At 36.9% G+C, this 19,715-nt stretch overlaps 1 protein-coding gene across 1 annotated transcript; it reads left to right on the forward strand.

The window, feature by feature from the left end:
- Positions 1-1,037: 1,037 nt before the first annotated feature.
- Positions 1,038-19,277, forward strand: LOC145665832 (uncharacterized). The gene is made up of 2 exons (XM_081732948.1): positions 1,038-1,114; positions 17,660-19,277. Exon 2 carries the CDS (start codon positions 17,687-17,689, stop codon positions 19,241-19,243), a length of 1,557 nt encoding a protein of 518 aa, XP_081589074.1. The 5' UTR covers positions 1,038-1,114; positions 17,660-17,686; the 3' UTR covers positions 19,244-19,277.
- The last annotated feature ends 438 nt before the right edge of the window (positions 19,278-19,715 follow it).

The following is a 19,715-nucleotide window of genomic DNA, read 5'->3' on the forward strand; positions in this document are numbered from 1 at the left end:
TTTCATCTGTTGTCTTTGTGGTTATAAGTCATGGAGCGCCGAATAGCGCATGATCGCCATCTGTTTTCACATAGTGTCCGTCGTGAAGCGCTCTATTTCTACCAGTATAGAAAACAGATGACGATCATTGCGCTATGCAGCGCTCCATGACTTATAACAACAAAGACAACAAATGAAAATCGTGTAACATTCAGTGCTGCCAACTTACTAGAACAGAAATCGCGGACATTTCAAAAGTTGTGTTGTTTATGGGGCACCTTTTAAAAATATAGTTTGTGAAAGTGTCCTTTAAGAATTCTGGGTAGCGTTTCGGGGCGGGCCAATCACTGACAAGCATTTGTTGACAATTTTCAGTTTTGGCCAATCGAAAACAAACATTTTTTTTCTTACATATTTTAACTATGAGCTATACCATATAACCTATTAATTATCGAACACGATGTTGTTAATACCAATAGATTGCAGGAAGATTTCGATTTTATTTGGGGAAGAGTTCAAAGCTTCTGGGGTAACCAAATTCAATATGGGATGAACTATATTAAAATTTGCAAAAATCACCCGCAAAATTAGACTAAATTTACAGTAAGATCAGGATTTCGGGGATACAGATCCCCAGAATGCATCCCTTACGTACATTTCTGATAGGAAGGCTGTTGTTATCTTCTCCAGCGTTAGAATACAATGCGATATACATTGATTTATGTATTTATCCAGCTTCTAAATATAACTTTTACTTCTTAATAATAGTAAAATAGTTAAATACAGCAATGATTCATATTTTGTATCAGAAAGTGTATATATAGTATATTTCATTCCCCTGTGATTTTGTGCCCTTGAGCAAGATTAGTTTCTTTTTATGGGAAATGTCACAACGGTGTTCTTCTTACGAGAAAAAAAGACAAAATTCACAGATCAATAGCCACAGAGTCTATGGGAGTTACATTCATACTCAACGTGTTTCATCAGAAAGGAAATAAAATGGAAATAATATTTTAAAACATATTGTTAAAAAGTAATTGTTATAATAAAATGGAATAATAAAATTAATTTACCCAATCTATAGAAACTGAAATCAAGACTGAAGGACAGAAAGAAGAATCATCGTTTTCAAGAGGTGAGAAAAATATACCGTAAATACGCGCGTAATTTTAGCCCTCGCATAATTTTCGCATCCCAATTTTGAAGGGCATTTTCTGTATATTTTATTTTCCTCGTGTAATTTGCGCACGCGAGGATTTGACAGTGATTTCTAAGATAAGAAACCACACGACTTCTTAATCAATTTTTTAATGTTATTTTTCTACAAATTTGGAATTAGTTGTTTGTTGTCAATTCTTGCTACAAAGAAAATGTGTACCGGTATTTTCGTGTTATTTTGACTGGGGAAAAAATTAGATGATGTTCACTGATGTGGCTATTTTTCCCCCCCATAATTTACGCACCCTTGTTTCAAAACAACTTTTTTCATCTAAGAAAGTGCGAAAATTACGCGAGTAAATACGGTATATAACAAAAATATATGATCTGACTCAAAAGTATATGCAAGTATAACTCATTAGATTTTTTGGTAAAGAATTATATACGTATATTCTGATATATATATATATATATATATATATATATATATATATATATATATATATATATATATATATAAAAGAATTATATATATGATAAGGGATTTTCACAACTAGTTTTTTTCTTTGTATTAATGAACTTATATCTTCATAAGCATTATGTCAATTAGCTCATATCTTAAGAATTTCTTACTACATATGAAGGCAGATATACAATATGTAGATAAAGTAGAAAAAATACTATTACTAGAAATAAATTAAACTCTCTGCGACTATACTCTATAGGCTAGTGTTTCTCAACCATTTTTCATATGGGTACCAATTGTCCCTCTTATTCTTGTCCCATTCGAAATCAGATTTATTAGTCTAGGAAATCGAGAGCAATTTCATCCTCAACCTGGGCAAAATTGCAACACAAGCTTTTAAAACAGTTTTCGATTCAGGAATTACTACTGAATAACATTCAAAATCCGACAAAATCGGACCACGGGAACACCCCCAAAAACGGTTTTAAAATGGCGGACCATGGTTTTTCGGAAAAATCGTAGACCTTTACGTTGGCGGCTCTAGTAGCCCTCTTAATTGAGACAGAGACATGAATGATACGTCGTTGGAACGCTCATAGACGACAAATTCTAATGAAGTGACTTTTGTACCCATCATGCCCAACCCGTAAAAGAAGAAGAAAGTAGATTTTTTTGTTTTTTTAATTGATATTTCTTGGGTCCTCGCAACACTGTACGTCCTCATACTCAGGCAGAAAAATTCCCACGCGTAGACCAAACATCGGTAACAATAATATAAAAAAATGAAGGACGTAGGTTCAACAGTAAGGGAGATAAAAATTCGGAACCGTGGACCAAGGAGGGTTACTCTGTATATTTTTTATTGTGGTCTAACTTCTGTTTCTTAGATCTAGCATCCCCCCTAATTGTCACAAAGACATGAAGCATACCGCGTTGGAAAGCTTATGGTACCCCTTGCCAACGACGTATCGCTTGTGTCCCCTGTGGCCAACCTGTAGAAAAAGAAGAAGAAGAAACCTTGAAAAAGTTGGGAAAATCTACACTTTTACCTTTCTTGGCCTCTGGCAACCCTGATAATTGTTGGGTACATGGGGTACAAACAATACGTCGTTGGAAAGGGGGTTACATTGATTGATTGATTGATTTTAGTTTAGCGTCCCGTTCAGCAGCGAGGCTATATGAGACGTGGGCCTACTGATTAACGTGGAATCCGAACCACATGAGCTCCCGCCGGGAATCGAACCCGGGTCTCCCAAAAAGGGAGTTCCATAAGCTTTTCTACATATCATAGTCTTGCATGAACCTAGGCACTGAAGAACCATGGCTGATTCCCTTACACGTTTGTGTATCATCTGCAGAAGCCTAGATCCTGACGATAACCTCATCACGCTTCAAGAAAAGGGAGCTTGAGTGAACAATGCCAGTAATGCTCGCGGTAGTAACATTCTCGCCGCTGCAGGTATGGTGGTTCATGTCTCTTGTCGCAAACGTTACATTGATAAAAAAGATATTGCGATTGCCCTAAAAAGAAAAACGTCATCGCCGATTCAAAAACGAATTACTCGCTCGTGGGATGGGTCCTTCAACAGCAACAGTGACTGCCTGTTTTGCAGAACGCCTGTCTCATTTGATGACCGTCACGTGTTGAAATCAGAAAATGTGCGAGTGAAAACACAAGCATTGCCACACAGCATTTTAAAATGTTGCTATGAACGAAACAATACCTGGTCACAAACTGTCCGAGGTCGAATTGAGTACTTCTCATCTGATCTTCATGCAGTAGATTGTGTCTATCACAGATCATGTAGTATCAACTTTCGAACGGGTAAAGGAATTCCTCAACAATACTACACCGATAACACTAGTTAACAAAGGTTTTGTTACATAAAAGGAAATACCTGTTCTTAAAGGAACATTTTGCGCTGAATTCGAATATGCACTCGGTTTTTCTCCATCACGTACGATTTTCCCGTAACAGAGGGATTTTCGGGAAAATCCCTCAAAAATTTTCCTTTTCGTTTATTTTACACCCCAAGATCTTGTCCCCTTGCATATACTAACATAGAAATTATACCTAAGTATACTTTGATTCATATTTAACAAAACCTCCAAGTTTCGTAATAATCGCTTTATTCTTTCTAGAGAAATAAATATGTTTGTATGTATACTGTGTGTACTGTTTATTGCACCTTATAGTAATGCTTTCAGATCTCTTAAGTTGAGGTAAAACGTTTTGCTTTATTACCACAAACACATATATAAAATATAATACAATATAATTTACAAGTGTGACAATTTACAATAAACAATAATACAAATGTACCAAAAGGTCATGAAAAAACAATCAAAACTATCACAATATATGAAACTTCCATTGGGTTACAAAAACGTACACTACTTCCTTCTTTTGTAAGAAATGTTGCATTCTCTAACAAGACCCGAACAATAGTCCCCCATCATTCAAGGATCCCATCGTCCCTGGTACCTTTTCTCCATTGCCATTATATCTTGGTGGAATCTTTCCCCCTGTTCGTCGCTGAGAGCACCTAGGTTAGCAGGAAAGAAGCTGAGGTGGGAGTGCAAAAAGTGGATTTTTAAAGACATCCTACAACCCAACTCTTTGTATTTCTGTATCATGTCCTGTACGATTTCTGTGTAACTCTCAGCTTTGTTATTGCTCAGAAAGTTGCGCACAACACACTTAAATGCTGTCCAGGCAGCTAGCTCAGCACTGTTTAACTTGTTGTCAAAGCTATCATCAAGCATTAATTTCCTAATTTGGGGACCAATAAACACTCCCGCTGAAATCTTAGCATCACTCAGGTTAGGGAACTTATCTCGCAAATACTTGAAACCTTCACCAGATGTGTCCATGGCTTTGACAAAGTTTTTCATAAGTCCTAACTTGATATGAAGTGGCGGTAGTAATATCTTATTAGGATCTACCAAAGGAGCGTATTTGACGTTGCATTCTCCAGGTACGTAATTCACTGTAGGTTCCCATTCCTTCACTTCATAATGTTTGTCATCAGCTCGGCTATCCCATAAACATAAAAAACATTGGTACTTCGTGTAACCGCACTGCAGTCCTAATAAAATACCAACTACCTTGAGATCACAACATATTTGCCAACAATGGTCCTTGTAATTTATAAGATTTAGCAAAGTTGACATGGTGTCATAGGATTCCTTAATTTTCACTGAGTGCGCAAGTGGTATAGAAGGTTTTTTATTTCCATTATGTAAAAAGACAGCTTTAAGGCTGACCTTTGACGCGTCGATAAATAACCTCCATTCTTCTGGAACGTAAGGAATTCGTAGCTCCGCCATCAACCCATTTATATCCGTACATACGCACACATTATCTTGCATTGAGAAATAGCTTGAAAATTGAACATGCCTTTTCCTGTACACTGATATGTTCGTTTCTGCATCCAATAAGTTCCACTGCTGGAGCCTTGATCCCAGAAGTTCCGCCTCTTGTTTTGTCAGGTGCAAATCACGGACTAGGTCAGGACAAAACGAAAAAACTTGGAGAATTGTATATATATGTATTAAGATATACATATACTGTACGTTTAAAAAAAATATACGTTGGAAGTACATTCTATTTTTATACACGTTTCTAATTTACAGAGAGCAATACAAGTGTGTTGTTGACTATTGTAAATATTCATTTTTATGTATGTGTTTGTAGTAATAAAGCAAATCGTTTTTACCCCAACTCAGGAGATCTGAAAGCATTACTATCAGGTGCAATAAACAGTGCACACAGTATACATACAAATATATTTATTTCTCTAGAAAGAACAAAGCGATTTTTACGAAACTTTTAGGGTTTATTAAATATAAATCAAGGTATACTTAGGTATAATTTCTATGTTACTATATGTAAGGGGACAGGAGCTAGGGGAATAAAATATCTGAAAAAGGGAAATTTTTGAGGGAATTTCCCGAAAATCCCTCCGTTACGGAAAAACTGTACGTGATGGAGAGAAACCGAGTGCATATTCGAATTCAGCGCAAAAAGTTCCTTTAAGATCAGGTGATTTTTCTCATGCAACAAACAAAAAGTTTAAATTTGTTAACTAGTGTAATCAGTCACCGTCAAAAAGTTCCGGGCTGGCCGACCTACAAATGATGAGAGAATCCGAGCATTTTAGTGCATCTGTAGTTATTTGGAAGAGCACGATGGTGAGCAACTAACTGTGGGAGAACTTGTTACAAAAATGGGCACATTTCTTGAAGGGACTGATCACATTGCATATGACAGACGGCACATGAAGCGTCAAGTAATGGAGTACTTCGGTGAAAAAATTATAATTTCTAGTGACAGTGGAAAAAACGACTTCGTTACACTTCGAGAAACTGCCAGTCACATTCGAGAAACTGCCAATCACATCACGGGCATATCGTGATTTACCACGAGAGTATGCTGAAGAAAAGGAAAAAATAGAATAATAGAAACCGTAGCTCGACTGATCAAAAGCGACATAAAATCCAAACTACAAGCTGGAAGTGATACATGTCCTTCACCCAGCGACTTGACCATTCAGGAATCCCTTCAGTACATTCCACCTAGCCTTAAACTATTCGATGCCACACTTTTTGCCGGAAAGGACAATGAAACCAAAATAGCATCGATTGGCCAGTGTTTGATGCAAGCAGCCAGACGAAGAGCCATATTAGCTCCTCTGCAGTTAGGTATTGGTGTGCAGCTGCACCACCACTATCGATCGAAACACCTGATTGACACGCTGCATCACCTGGGATTTTTGCTCTTCATAGCGGAAGTGCAGCGGTTTGAACGCTGCTGCAAGTAAATTTGGTAATTGTGTGATCGAAATGTCAGCAGACCAGATTCTCCTCTTTGCAGCGGATAATGTAGACCATAATCTCCAAATGCTGAGTGGTTTAGGCCCATTCCATGGTATGGAAATATTGGCGGCCATTACTCCATCCACTACTACCAGTCTAACCATTCTTCGGAAGCCCGTCTCTGATGCTGATGTGAAGTCCCTTGCCAGTGTTCCCATTCATGCATACAGTGAAGCCAGGACTATTCTTGAAAAGGTCAACTGTGAACTGGCAACAGCACCATCATCGAACGAAAGCTCCCTGGATATTTTGTGGAAACTTTCCTGGCACTTTCCGTCACGCACACCAAAGTGGTCAGGAATGATGCAGGCCATTCACGCAGATCTATCTCTTCATCATCCAGGGAAATCCACTGTTCTCTGCTTACCGATTATTGACCTCCATCCATCTGATATATCATGCATCTATTCCACTTTAGTGTACCTGAATAATCTTGCGAGGAAGTATAAAGTCACACCAATCATCACCTTAGACCAACCACTGTTTTGGAAGCTTCACGTATCCTGCATAACAGAGCACATAACACCAGTATTAAGGACACGGTTCTCCTGTTGAGCTCATTTCATACTCTGATGAACCTTCTAGGAGTAATTGGTTCCCTGATGGATGGTTCAGGCCTACGTGAAATCTTGCATGAGGTTTATGAGAAAAATTCGGTTGTACATATGTTAAGTGGCAAGTCCGTAGCAAGAGCCTTCCGTGCGCACATGATGGTTGACCTCGCATTAAGTGCATTGCTTGTGGAGAATGTTTTTCTGGAGACCGATAACGGAACACACACAACTATCAACGATGCTTACTCTCTCTACCAGAGTCTGATGGCGGGTGAGATTAGTGTAACTGGAGCTAGTTCTTTACCTCTTCTTGAAGAAGCCCGAGAAAAAATAGAAGAACGAAAATCAGAACTTATTAAAGACATCAAAAACAAGTCAGTTGTGGCTTGCATACCAGCGCATGTTGACTACAGCAAGGAAACTTGTGGCAGCAGACCGAACAGGAAGCTGGGAGGATCACCTTGATGCTATAGCAGAGTGCATTCCCATATTCGCTGCAGCAGGACACTTCATTTATTTGAAGTCGACGTGCTTGTACCTGCAAACAATGTTAACGCTGCCATCGGTTAATCCAACAGTTCACAAAAGCTTTCAAAATGGATTCGGAATTATTAGAAGAAGCAACAGTAATTGGGCTGGTTTGTCCTCTGATCTAGTCAAAGAGCAGGTTCTGATGAGATCGCAAAAATCCACTGGAGGTCTAACCCATGGGAGTGGAATGTCGGAGATGCAACGATCTTTGTGGGTGCTCTCAATGCCAGCATGCTCCGAATACAATCTGGTGATGCAAACTCCTACTCACACAGCATATGTCACTAGCGAACAACATAAAGAAGCCGAAACGTCAAGAATGTCACGTGATATCAGTGACACACGTCGCATTCTTGCACGACTGCAGCCCATCTCACCATTTGACGGAGACAAATCGTTGAGAAACATTGCCACTGACGTCACAGCGGATTCCTCGGTCAACGTCCATAATTTATTTTCAGTTGGAGAAGAGCTTGCGAAGAAACTATCTGGCAAAGACCTGTTCACTGTGAAGTGGAAACGTGCAGGTAAAGTCAAAACTCTAGCATCCCCGAGTAGTGTTAAAATCAGCAACGATATCTCCGTCGATTCGAATCTTTTGTTTCAAAGACTGTTAGTTGTCGCTAATGCAGGCAGCACATCTTTAGAGGAGACCTTAGCGCATGAATTATGTGCCTACCCACCAGCTTTATTTGAGTCACCCAGCATGATGCGTAAGGCAGCCTCACTGGCCCATGCGATACTAGAGTTCAGCAAGCTGCAGACCGCACAGTTTGAGGAAACGGAGCCAGACAATATTCTGTATGTCTTAGACAAAGGATCTCTGTTACATAGACTACCATGGTGTAAAGGCAGTTCGTACGACAATATTGCTGCATCATTTGCTGAGTATACGGTTCGAAAATATGACACATCAACCATCGTGTTTGATGGGTATGGAATTTGCTCACCATTGTTCATTGCAACTGTGCTACCGGGTGTACAAGAACGTATTGTACTTACAGAAAGCATGGCCTTACTTGTGCTACTGCTTGTGGTGTGTGCCAAGAAACTGAATGTTTTAACTGTTTAAATGAATATGGTGAGGACAGTGTTAGCGTAGGCGATGACGATGTAGATGTGTAATTTGCCTCCCAAAGTCTTTCGTCTTCCCATTCTTTTGCTTTAGAATATTTTTGCTTTATATATAGGTGTTATGTTTCTATGAAACAAATTGTCTTGTACACTGTATTATGGTATGACCTTCTATTTGCAATTGCTTGTGGTGTGTGCCAAGAAACTGAATGTTTTAACTGTTTAAATGAATATTGTGAGGACAGTGTTAGCATAGGCAATGACGATGTAGATGTGTAATATGCCTCCCAAAGTCTTTCGTTATTCCCATTCTTTTGCTTAAGAATATTTTTTTATGTATAGTACTTATATTAAAGCGACTTTTGATTTAAAGGAAAAAACAAGATTTTTTCATGCATAGAACGATTATCAGGGTTGCCAGAGCCCAAGAAAGATAAAAGTGTAGATTTTCCCAATGTTTTTCAAGGTTTCTTTTCTATAGGTTGGGGACAGGGGGCACAAACGATAGAGGTTTTTGGCAAGGGGGTTCCATAAGCTTTCCAATGCGGTATGCTTCATGTCTTTGTGACAATTAGGGAGGATGCTAGATCTAAGAAACAGAAGTTAGACTACAATAAAAAAAATATACAGAGTAACCCTCCTTGGTCCACGGTTCCGAATTTTTATCTCCTTTACTGTTGAACCTACGTCCTTCATTTTTTATATTATTGTTACCAATGTCTGGTCTACGCGTGAGAATTTTTCTGCCTGAGTATGAGGACGTACAGTGTTGCCAGGGCCCAAGAAATATCAATTAAAAAAACAAAAAATCTACTTTCTTCTTCTTTTACGGGTTGGGCATGATGGGTACAAAAGTCACTTCATTAGAATTTGTCGTCTATGAGCGTTCCAACGACGTATCATTCATGTCTCTGTCTCAATTAAGAGGGCTACTAGAGACACCAACGTAAAGGTCTATGATTTTTTCGAAAAACCATGGTCCGCCATTTTGAAAACCGTTTTTGGGGGTGTTCCCTTGGTCCGATTTTGTCGGATTTTGGATAGTTTCATCAGGTGAAGTACCTAAACAAAATACAAGTGTAAAACTAAAGGTTGCAATTTTGCCCAGGTCAAACCGTATTTTGACTCGACTATATCTTGTTTTCAAAAAAAAAAATTGTCCAATAGTATTAATTGCAAGTTGGATTAATTCAGTATTGGTATTAACAGAATGTGGCCCCGCGTAGTGTGGTCGCTAATTTTCTCACCTTTGGTGCAAGCGGTCTTGAGTTCGATTTCAGATGGTGACACTCGACCGATAAAGTTTAACAACTTTTTAAGGTCAGCCATCCTGAGGAGGATTTTCTGGGTTTATAATTATTTACACTAGGTAAATGCCGAGATAATACCTGGTATTCAAGTTCCAATCCGCTACCTTCCTTCATCTTATCCCGGATAGTGTGTTCGATAAGGAAGGTCATCCCTCATACGTGACAGGCTTAAGGCCATGGATGGCATTAATGTCCAGAAGTATGTATAAATAAATAAATTGTATTAATAGAATAAATTACAGCCTAGTTTGCTTTTAATAATTGAAGACAACCAATAATATTTTATAATAATACATCTTTAAAATTTATTATGCTAAGGGATAACGTTCGTGGTGCTTAAAGGCTGTGCTCAGAGTTCCCTTTAAACTAGAGATGCAAAAACAAGCCGGCTTTTTTGAATCGATGATTTTTTTGCACATAAAAAGCCGGCTTTTTTGGGGAAAAAAAAACGAGAATTTTGGAAATTTTGGCTTTTTTCATTTTCATGATTTTTCGGTTTAAATAGCTTTCTTATAGTATACTCTAAAGTTAAATAAGATTCCATGACTTAAATGCCATATTTCGCTCTGGAATTCACCATCATGATGGCTGAAGCATGGTTTATGAATTAAAGTAAACATAAAGTACAAAGTATTTGAGGACATTGTAGACGCTATTTAACTTTATTTTAACTTCTGAATTATCGACATTTTATTCTTCTCTAGATCAGTTCTTTTTAGTCATCCATGTTTCACTTCTTAAAGCTTAGTACTCTAGCTTCTAGCACATAATTAAACTTATGTTTTTCAATATATCCATCAGAGCGTACGGTTTTCAATATATCTGTTCGAGCGTACTTCCACATTTCCATTATACTGTAGCTGTGCAATGAATTAACAATAATCTTCCCTACACAACCTTGAAACCATTTGATAGAAATAATCAGTATCGGATTTAGAAAAATATTTGGGAGGGTTTTTTCTGAATAATGTTTGTTTTTTTTTTTCTAAAAATTCCTAACTTTTATTTAAGAGGAGCTTAAGTTTATGAGTACAGGCATAATAAATATTTCGTTTCGTTTGCATATTTAGCTATAATCTTCCAGATACAACCTTGAAGACCATTTTATACTGATGATCAGTGGTGGATTTAGGAAAGTATTTTGGGAAGGGCTTTTCTTATTAATGGTTAGTTTTTCTAAAAAATTCCTAATTTTTTATTTGAGGACAGCTTGAAGTTTATGAGTAAAGCAGTGGCGTAACTAAAGGCTTGGGGGCCCTCCTGCAGACAGCATTGAATGGGGCCCCTTCTCTACGTCCTACTTCACAATTTTGGCTCCCCGATGGCTTGAGGCCCTCCGCAATGCGGGGTCTGCGGAGCCCTTATTTACGCCCCTGAGTAAAGGCAAAACTAATATTTAGTTTGTTTTAGAAATTCCGTAATTTCGGGGTAGAGGCTTCAATCCGAAAGACATCCCCACGCTAACCCTCTTCGCAAATCCATCACTGCCGGTAATTAATAATAACAAAGATTTAAAAACGATTAGAAAGGAAGTCGGCCAGGACTCACAGTACACGCACTATCTCTACATTCACAGATGGAATTAAGAAAAACTTTTGTCAAAATGGTCGAATGCGGGGTTGAATCCCGGACTTCACGATAGAAGCGCAAAAGCCAACCATTCACTTATGTTTGTTGTGCAGTTGTGCTTAACTTAAATATATTCCCTCTCTCTCTCTATTTCTCTATGGCCACAAAAGCTCCCCAGTGACTTCTGTCCTTATCAAATTCAATCCAGTTTCTTCTCTGTATTCCTATTTCTGCTAGATCCATCTTAATATTGTCCTCCCATCTGGGCCTAGGTTTTCCTAATGGACGTTTCCCGATTGGATTTCCAGTTAAAACTTTGAAAGTGTTCCTACTTTCTGCCATTCTGGCTACATGACCTGCTCACCTGAGCCTCCTAGACATGATGACTCTAACGATGTTTGGTAAACCGTATAAATTAGTAGTTCCTCCTTATGAACTTTCCGCCATTCCCCATTCCCGTTCCTCTTGGGTCCAAATATTCGTCTCAGAATTTTATTCTCAAATAATTTCAGTCTGCGTTCTTCCTTCAGCGTAAGCGACCATGTTTCACAACCATAAAGCATAACAGGCATGATTATAATTTTATATATTTTAAGCTTTAAATTCCTTGACAGAATTCGCGACGACAAAATATTTTGAACTGAATAATAACAAGAATTTCCTGATTTCAGTCGACGTTTAATTTCTTTGTGGGTATGATTTTGGTCTGGTAATGTTGATCCAAGATATTTGAAAGTATCCACTGTGTCGAAAGTATTAATTGATATTTTAACACATTCATAATTTGCCGTATTACGATCCTTGTGAACTTCCTTGTATTTAGATTTCTCTGCATTTACTCATGTCCCTGCAAGCGTTTAATAAGGCCTCTGCATTTCTTTCGATTGTTCTCCTATCAGATTTACATCATCAGCATACACCATAACCTGGTGAATACCATTCAACTCTAGGCCCTAGTTCCTATCTTTGATTTTTCTTATAGCGTACTCCGGAACAAAGCTGAATAATAACGGCGATAACGCATATCCTTGTTTCAGGCTAATCTCGACGTGGAAGCTCGCATTCTCTGGGATTCATTTAAACACTTAATAAATCTAGTTTTTTGGTATTCCAAATTCTGTAAGAATGTTGTACAATATTTCCCTCCTAACTGAGTTGTAAGACTTTCTAAAATCAATAAACAGTTGATTTACTGGGTAATATATTCCCATTTCTTTTCGAGTATTTGTCGAATGGTAAATATTTGGTCGATTTCGACTAAATCCACACTGATAATTTCCAATAATTTCATCTGTATGGGCTCAATCTTATTAATAGAATGTTAAGAGAAATTCCTCAATAATTATTACAATCAGTTTTGTAGTCTTTCTTGTGAATTGGAACAGTGATTGATTTTCCACTCTTTTTAAATGTATTCCATAGTTTTTCTTTTCTGTATTAAGAAAAAAGTTTCGTAACGATATGTTGAATTTTCTTGTTTAAAATTCAGAAATCTTCAGGACTGGGTAAACAGTGATAGTGGTTATGTATTCTACAGCCTAGGAAACCATACGCTCAGATGAACCGTCTATTACGTACGATGATCCATCAACAGAAAATTCGATACTTTCCCTATTCTGAACAAGCTTAAGGAATAGTCAGTGCATTACAGAATTTGGAGCTTTACCGATTTTGCAGATCCGAAGCACATGATAGGTGGTAACAGATTATTACGTATGTGATCAATCAGTGAAAAATTTGTTCGAAATGTTCATACAATGTATATGAAAGTTCAAACTTAACTGAAAGCTTTCAAGAATGTACGGAACCACCCGAAACGAGCCTCTTGATGTGGATATTTCTCTCATATTTTTCTTTATTTTGCTTCAAAAAGAGGGTGTGTGATATTTTTAAGTAAAAATACTACATACAATTTCGCTAGTTATTTGTGTATCATTTTTAAAGTACTTATTGTATATAAGAGGTTAAAATATTATTATATATATTGGTTAATCCTTTGGAATTCATAATGTAAATATGTTAAGAATTTTAAAAATATCTTTCTGAAATGTATGCTTTATTTTCGAGCCCGAAGGGCTTATTCTCGAGGTTTCATATTATTATCTGCATCAAACACTAATTAAATGAGTTTTTTGTTGTTGTAGAGCAGCGAAACAAAGTCTGCTTTATCAGTTTAAAGCAAAATTTTCAAAAAAGCCCAAAATTTCCCAAGCAAAAAACCGAAGCGGAAAAAACGTTTTTTTTTCAAAAAAGCCGTTTTTTTTCAGAGCCCTTGCATCTCTACTTTAAACATTATTAGCAAATGAGAGAACCGCAATGTTGCCAAAGAATGAGATATGTCTGTCACCTGTTCCCTATGTAGTACGTCATTTCAGCCACACCTCTTCATAACGTAGCAACATTGCGTCACAGCCTTATTTGATTCATCTAGCCCATGCGCCATCTTTTGAGTCCCATCTATATTTTGGATTGTCAACTATCAGGTAGTCTTATAAATAGTGATCCTTTCGCACACGAGATGGCGTTAGTGTCCCAAATTTTAGGGTATATGAATAGCCTTCCTAATGCTATTTGACAGATGACAATTGAATCCAATAGATAAGCAAAAAGTAGTGGGATTCTTATAATCAGGAATAAGGTATTCTGCCGTGAAGATGTGTAAACTTCTGCAAAACTGAACTACATGTTACAATTTTATTTCGATATAGGCACAAATGCTGCATAGACCTGTGAAAAAATTTATACTGTGCATGGAGAAGATACTTCGCCAAAAGAAACAGTCAAAATATGGTTGAATCAGTTTCGTTTTGCAAATTTTGATATTTAAGATGTTTATTACAGTTGGAGACCAACTACAGCAAAAATGGACGGTACTCCAGCAAAAGTCGAGTAAGACTGGCATGTAAGCAGTCATATGACAATCCGTCATCAAGCAATGTTAAAACATTTGGAGAAATGTGGTTACAAAACAAAGCTTTACGTTTGGGTGCAAATGATCTCATTCAAAAACATTTACTCGCTCGAATTTCTATCTGCGAATCTATACTAAAAAGTAACGAACTCGAGCCGTTTTTAAGCGGTTGATAACGAGTGATTAGAAGTGGATAATCTACGACAGCAATATGCGAAAAATGTCGTGGTCGAAGCGAGCAGAAGCTCCACAGTCTATGGAAAAATTAAGACGGACCCCCAAGAAGTTTACGCTGTGTGCTTGGTGGGATTGGAAAGCCATCGTGCATCTGCTGCCGCCGAACAGAACGGTAGACTCAGACCTATACTGTTCATAATGAGCACTAGTGAGCAATAATGAGCAATTCGCAATTCTTTAACCGACCCGACAGAAAATGGGAGAACTTGGTTCGGAGATTTTAAAGCACACACCGTACATGTGTCCAGCACAGTACCATCAGGCTATCAGTTACTTCGGTCTCTACAGAACTTCCTTGAATGAAGTTTAATGAGCTAAAGTTACAAGTGAGAAATAAATTAGCAACAAACAAAACTTTGTTAGTGGAAAAAAATGGTAAAACTCTTGCACGAGCAAAGTAGACCCTATAAGCAAATATTATGACTTAGCTACATGTTATGTTTAAAAATAATGCTAGTTACCGGTTCGATTCCCGGTGAGGACACTCTTTCGAAAAAGTGTAAAACTTTTTCAGGCCATCCACCTTGAGAGAGATTTTCCTCATTCACACCAGGTAACTGCCTGAATGGTAGCGAACAAACAGGTCCCAGGCCGCTTCCTTCCTCCTGTTTCCTCGGATACTATGATCGCCGAGAGACGTCATTCCTCATACGAGATTGGCTAACATGACCATAGATGTGGAAAGCCCAGAAATCTAATTAAAAATAATGCTATATTCCCTTTTAATTTGAGAAGAGTCTTGTACTTAAAGCTCCTCATCAACTTCTCCCCTTTCTTTCACTTTATCTCAAGATAATACAGGAATCAAATCTGTGTTAATTTTCTAGTACAAGGCGCATTCAGAAGGTAAGTTCCGATGGATGTAAAATGAAAGACGAACGCCAGAAGAAAATATTTCATTACTGTGGAGTTAGTCATACATAACTTACTTTGCATCATCCCTGTTGAGGCATTTGTCGGAACGAGTCACAAGTATTCTTCTGCCACGGACTGGAACCAGGATATCGCTAGCATCCGTAACTCATCTGGGTTGTCATGGTGGGCGAATAGGTAGAAGTTGCTGGACTCGAGGACCGTACGTAAGGATATGTCAAAGATATCCCTACCAGTCGTAGTCGGTCACCACGGTGTTGGTCGTGCACTCTTATGTGGCCTTTGCACCATCTTTTGACCGTTCGTTTATTCATATCATCCAGTGCATATAATCCACACGTCTGCCAATGGGTCTCCTAGTTGGATATAATACGTGAAAAAGTGCCTAAGACTGTGAGGCAGAGGAGGGGAGGATAGACCAATGATCGCATTGAATTTGCAACTAAAGGAAAATAATGTTTTACAAACAGCAAAAGATAGGAAAATGAAGAAGAAACAATTTCAACTACAAAATTTTATATAAAAAGGTATAAAAATTCAGATCACTGAAAATTTAAACCAGTGGTCACCAAACTTATGAAACTTCTGAGGTACCGCACCGTTTTCAAATCCTACTGTGAACTACTAACCAAAAGAACTACCTTTTAAAAAAAATATCTTACATTTGTTTATTGCCTATTGCTACTGATCAAGGTTAGCCAACCGAAGTGTTAACGCGATCTACCGAAAATGTCCCCGTGAGCTACTAGTTGCTTTTGATCTACAGTTTAGCAATCACTGATTTAAACATATTATCACATATATAATATGTTTAAATCAGTGGCGGGAGTGGACATATATATATATATACAGGGACAGATTTAGATGGTGCACCGGTGCACGTGCACCTCCGTTGTAAATATACACTATTTAAAATGTGAAGCTAGCAGTGAAAATAGAAACATTTTCCGAAATTTTCTGGCGTTATTTTTTCCGTTTAAGGCTTAAGAGAAAGCAGAGCTTTGCACAAGCAATAGTTTAAGTCGATTTTGTGACGGTTGAAGGAAAAGGATTCATCAAGCGAAACAATATAACATTTGTCAAGTATTGAAGAAAATAAAAGCCAGAGAGAAAATAATTCTTTTCCTGCATATTACTTGCGACCCTTTAAAATACTTTTCTTCGTTCTATGCATCAGTGTTGCTATGGGTAAAGAATATTGTCAGATGTCACTTTGAAGAGTTTCAGTGTGATTGGTTAGTTTGGTAGTTATTGGTGCATTGGTGCATCCCCCTCAGACAATCCTGGATCCGGCTATATATATATATATATATATATATATATATATATATATATATATATATATATATATATATATATATATATATATATATATACTAGGCGACTTAGTTGACGAGTTCGAAGCTTTTCAGATGTTTTGAATCCAGAAAACAAAAGAAGGTCTTAACATTAGTGAGCACTGGTTTTCGAAATTTTAAAAAGGAAAATTCCATATTTATTTATTTATTTATTTTATCAAAATACATAAAAATATATATAATGAAATGTCATATTAATTATTTTTTAAGGTAATGTAAGTTCTTAACCAAATACGTTCAATGTCTGCATCATTTTTGCTTTATTGTCAATGTCTGATTTAAATGGCAAATTATATTTCTTTTTTCTTTGAAATGATTTGGGATTTTACTTCTGTGATTTTACTGATTTCCTCTTCAAGTTTGGATATATAAATTTAGTATTACCCCAATTTAATGTTAATATTAAATATTGAAATTGTAAAGATGAAATTTCATTTTTCACAAAGTAAGAAACATTGAACTAGACTTAAAAAACTCATATCACTAAAATCAATATACTCATATTACTATAACCAACTAATAAACTCATATCACTAGAATCCCAGTTCATTCTTGAACAATTCCTCTGTAAATGTCTTTTGACGTCATATAATTTTATTACACTTGTCGAATGCAGAACATTAACAAAGAAGATGGAGATCATTCGCATACTGTGATAAAATAAGAATTAATAATGAAATTGGTGTAAGAAAAATAAATTAATTTATTTACTTTACTATCATGTAAACTGAAAATATCCATTTATTTTTTTCATTTCACAGCAACAAGAGATTCTGAAAGTTTTCAAAATGCTACGACTACGTGAACCAGAACGTCTCCAGTCAATTTTGGGTCGTCAGCTGGTTAACCAAATCAATAAATCCTGGCTAAATTGCTCTTACGAGTATAACTGTAATCACCACATCAACGAGCTAAAGAAATATTTCTGCCACCTGCCATCTATACTTTCATTTGAGATATTAAAAAATGGTTTATCATCGATACACAAAGTTCAACCGCCTGAACAAAATGATGATATATATCCGCTTACACTTTGGTTAGTAAAATCACTTCTGACGCCTGAAATGAATTATTTGACATGCGGATACAAATATTATTTCTCTAGCTGCTATTTAGAGGAGTTTCTCCAATATCTTACTGAAGAAGGGAATGAATTTAAAGTTTTGCAGTTTCCTTACTTGACTACGTATAATGAACCTGGAAATCAGCGAATTGAATCGTTGTTTAGCACTCTCCTTGTAAAAAACAGTAACATCACTCAACTAGGTCTACCATCGTTGTGTACAGACACCATGCTGCAAGAAATTGCGCAGCATTGCCATCAACTTCGAGGTTTGGATGTTTCATTTTCATCTGTCACCGATAAAGGTATCTATTTACTAACGCAGAGTATTGAATGTCGAAATGACAATTCTTCAGAAGTGTTACCAAAAAATCTGGCTCAGGATCTAACGTTCTTTTCGCCACCAAAGACAAGAAGTGTATCAAAACCTTGCAATAATGCCAACCATATCTGCAACTTTGCTATTTATAAGACGAAAATATGTAAAACTTTACGAATTATTACACTTCAAGGTACTTACGTCACAGTGCAAGGCTTAATCACTTTAATGAATTTTGTAGAAAATTTGGAAGACATGGGTACAGAAATAGATGATCTACTTGATGATTTGTACCTACATCATGAAACTGGAAGAGAATACTCAAAATTTAATTTGCAGTCTGTATCCATAGGCGACACAACTGAAAATAAGTTAGAAGTAGCTCGAAGTTCTTTTAAGTCTATTAAGTACCTATGTCTTACTTTTCATCATCCTGATTTTGCTTCTTCTGTAGCTTTCAATAATAGTTTTGTGTTTTGTGGTGCAAATCTTAGTCAATTAGAGCTGATATTCCCACAAGCTGTCGGAGAAATTTTCCTGCCACTTTTCTTGAGACGATGCCCAAATTTGGAATACCTATACATATGGTCAGGTTCTGTATTGTGGGAAGATAGTGAAGTTAAACCTATACCAATGTTAAACCTTAAGCATGTGACATTAGGCGATTATATAAGCTCTCAGTGCGTTGAAATGTTTCTGGAAAGTGCTGTGGTATTGCGTGACATTGTGTTTTTCAGTATTATTGACGATGAGGAAGATTTTTTGCTTAAGCTTTCTAAACGACAAATTTCTCAAGATCTTGCAGATTTTTGTATAATGAGAGGTATTTTCTTGGCTAATCCAAGACACTTAGCGACTTTCTGGAGAGCTCATCAACATATAAAATCTGTTGGACTTGTTCGCTATACAATCCAGGATCTTGGTTTAGGTGATAATATTGACCTAACTCTGTATTCCTCGTGAAATTAAACTTAAAATTAAATGAATATTAAATTATTACGTGTTTCATGGTTGATAGATTGTACTCTAGGACCAATAAGTGAAAATTATAATAATAAACTAAAAATTTCAGATTCTAATTATTTTTAATATATTAAAAAAAGCTAACTCCCTTATTTCTCTTTACAAAATGAAAATGCTACTTTTATTGATTCTAGCTGCACGATAGGTATAACTGATAGATAATACGAAGTATTTCTGAAAATGAAATTAAATCGTTACGACCCATTGTTATGCTATGCTAGGCTAAAGAATACACTGACGATGAGAAATGAATGAAATGAAGAAAGTGGGAGGAAATGGGAGGATCCCGAGAAAACCCACTTACACGGTGTTTGTCCACCACAAAGTTTATTTGGCGCGAGCTGGGTTCTAACCAAGGACCCCATTCACGAGAGGTGAATACACTACCACTGAGCCACCGCGGTCTCAACGA

The sequence above is a fragment of the Thermobia domestica genome, chromosome 12 (assembly GCF_964235325.1).
Source record: "Thermobia domestica chromosome 12, izTheDome1.hap1.1, whole genome shotgun sequence".
Classification (NCBI taxonomy): Eukaryota; Metazoa; Arthropoda; class Insecta; order Zygentoma; family Lepismatidae; genus Thermobia; species Thermobia domestica.

Coding starts and splice junctions, on each gene's coding strand:
- LOC145665832 (XM_081732948.1), top strand. CDS start 17,687: ATGCTACGACTACGTGAACCAGAACGTCTCCAGTCAATTTTGGGTCGT.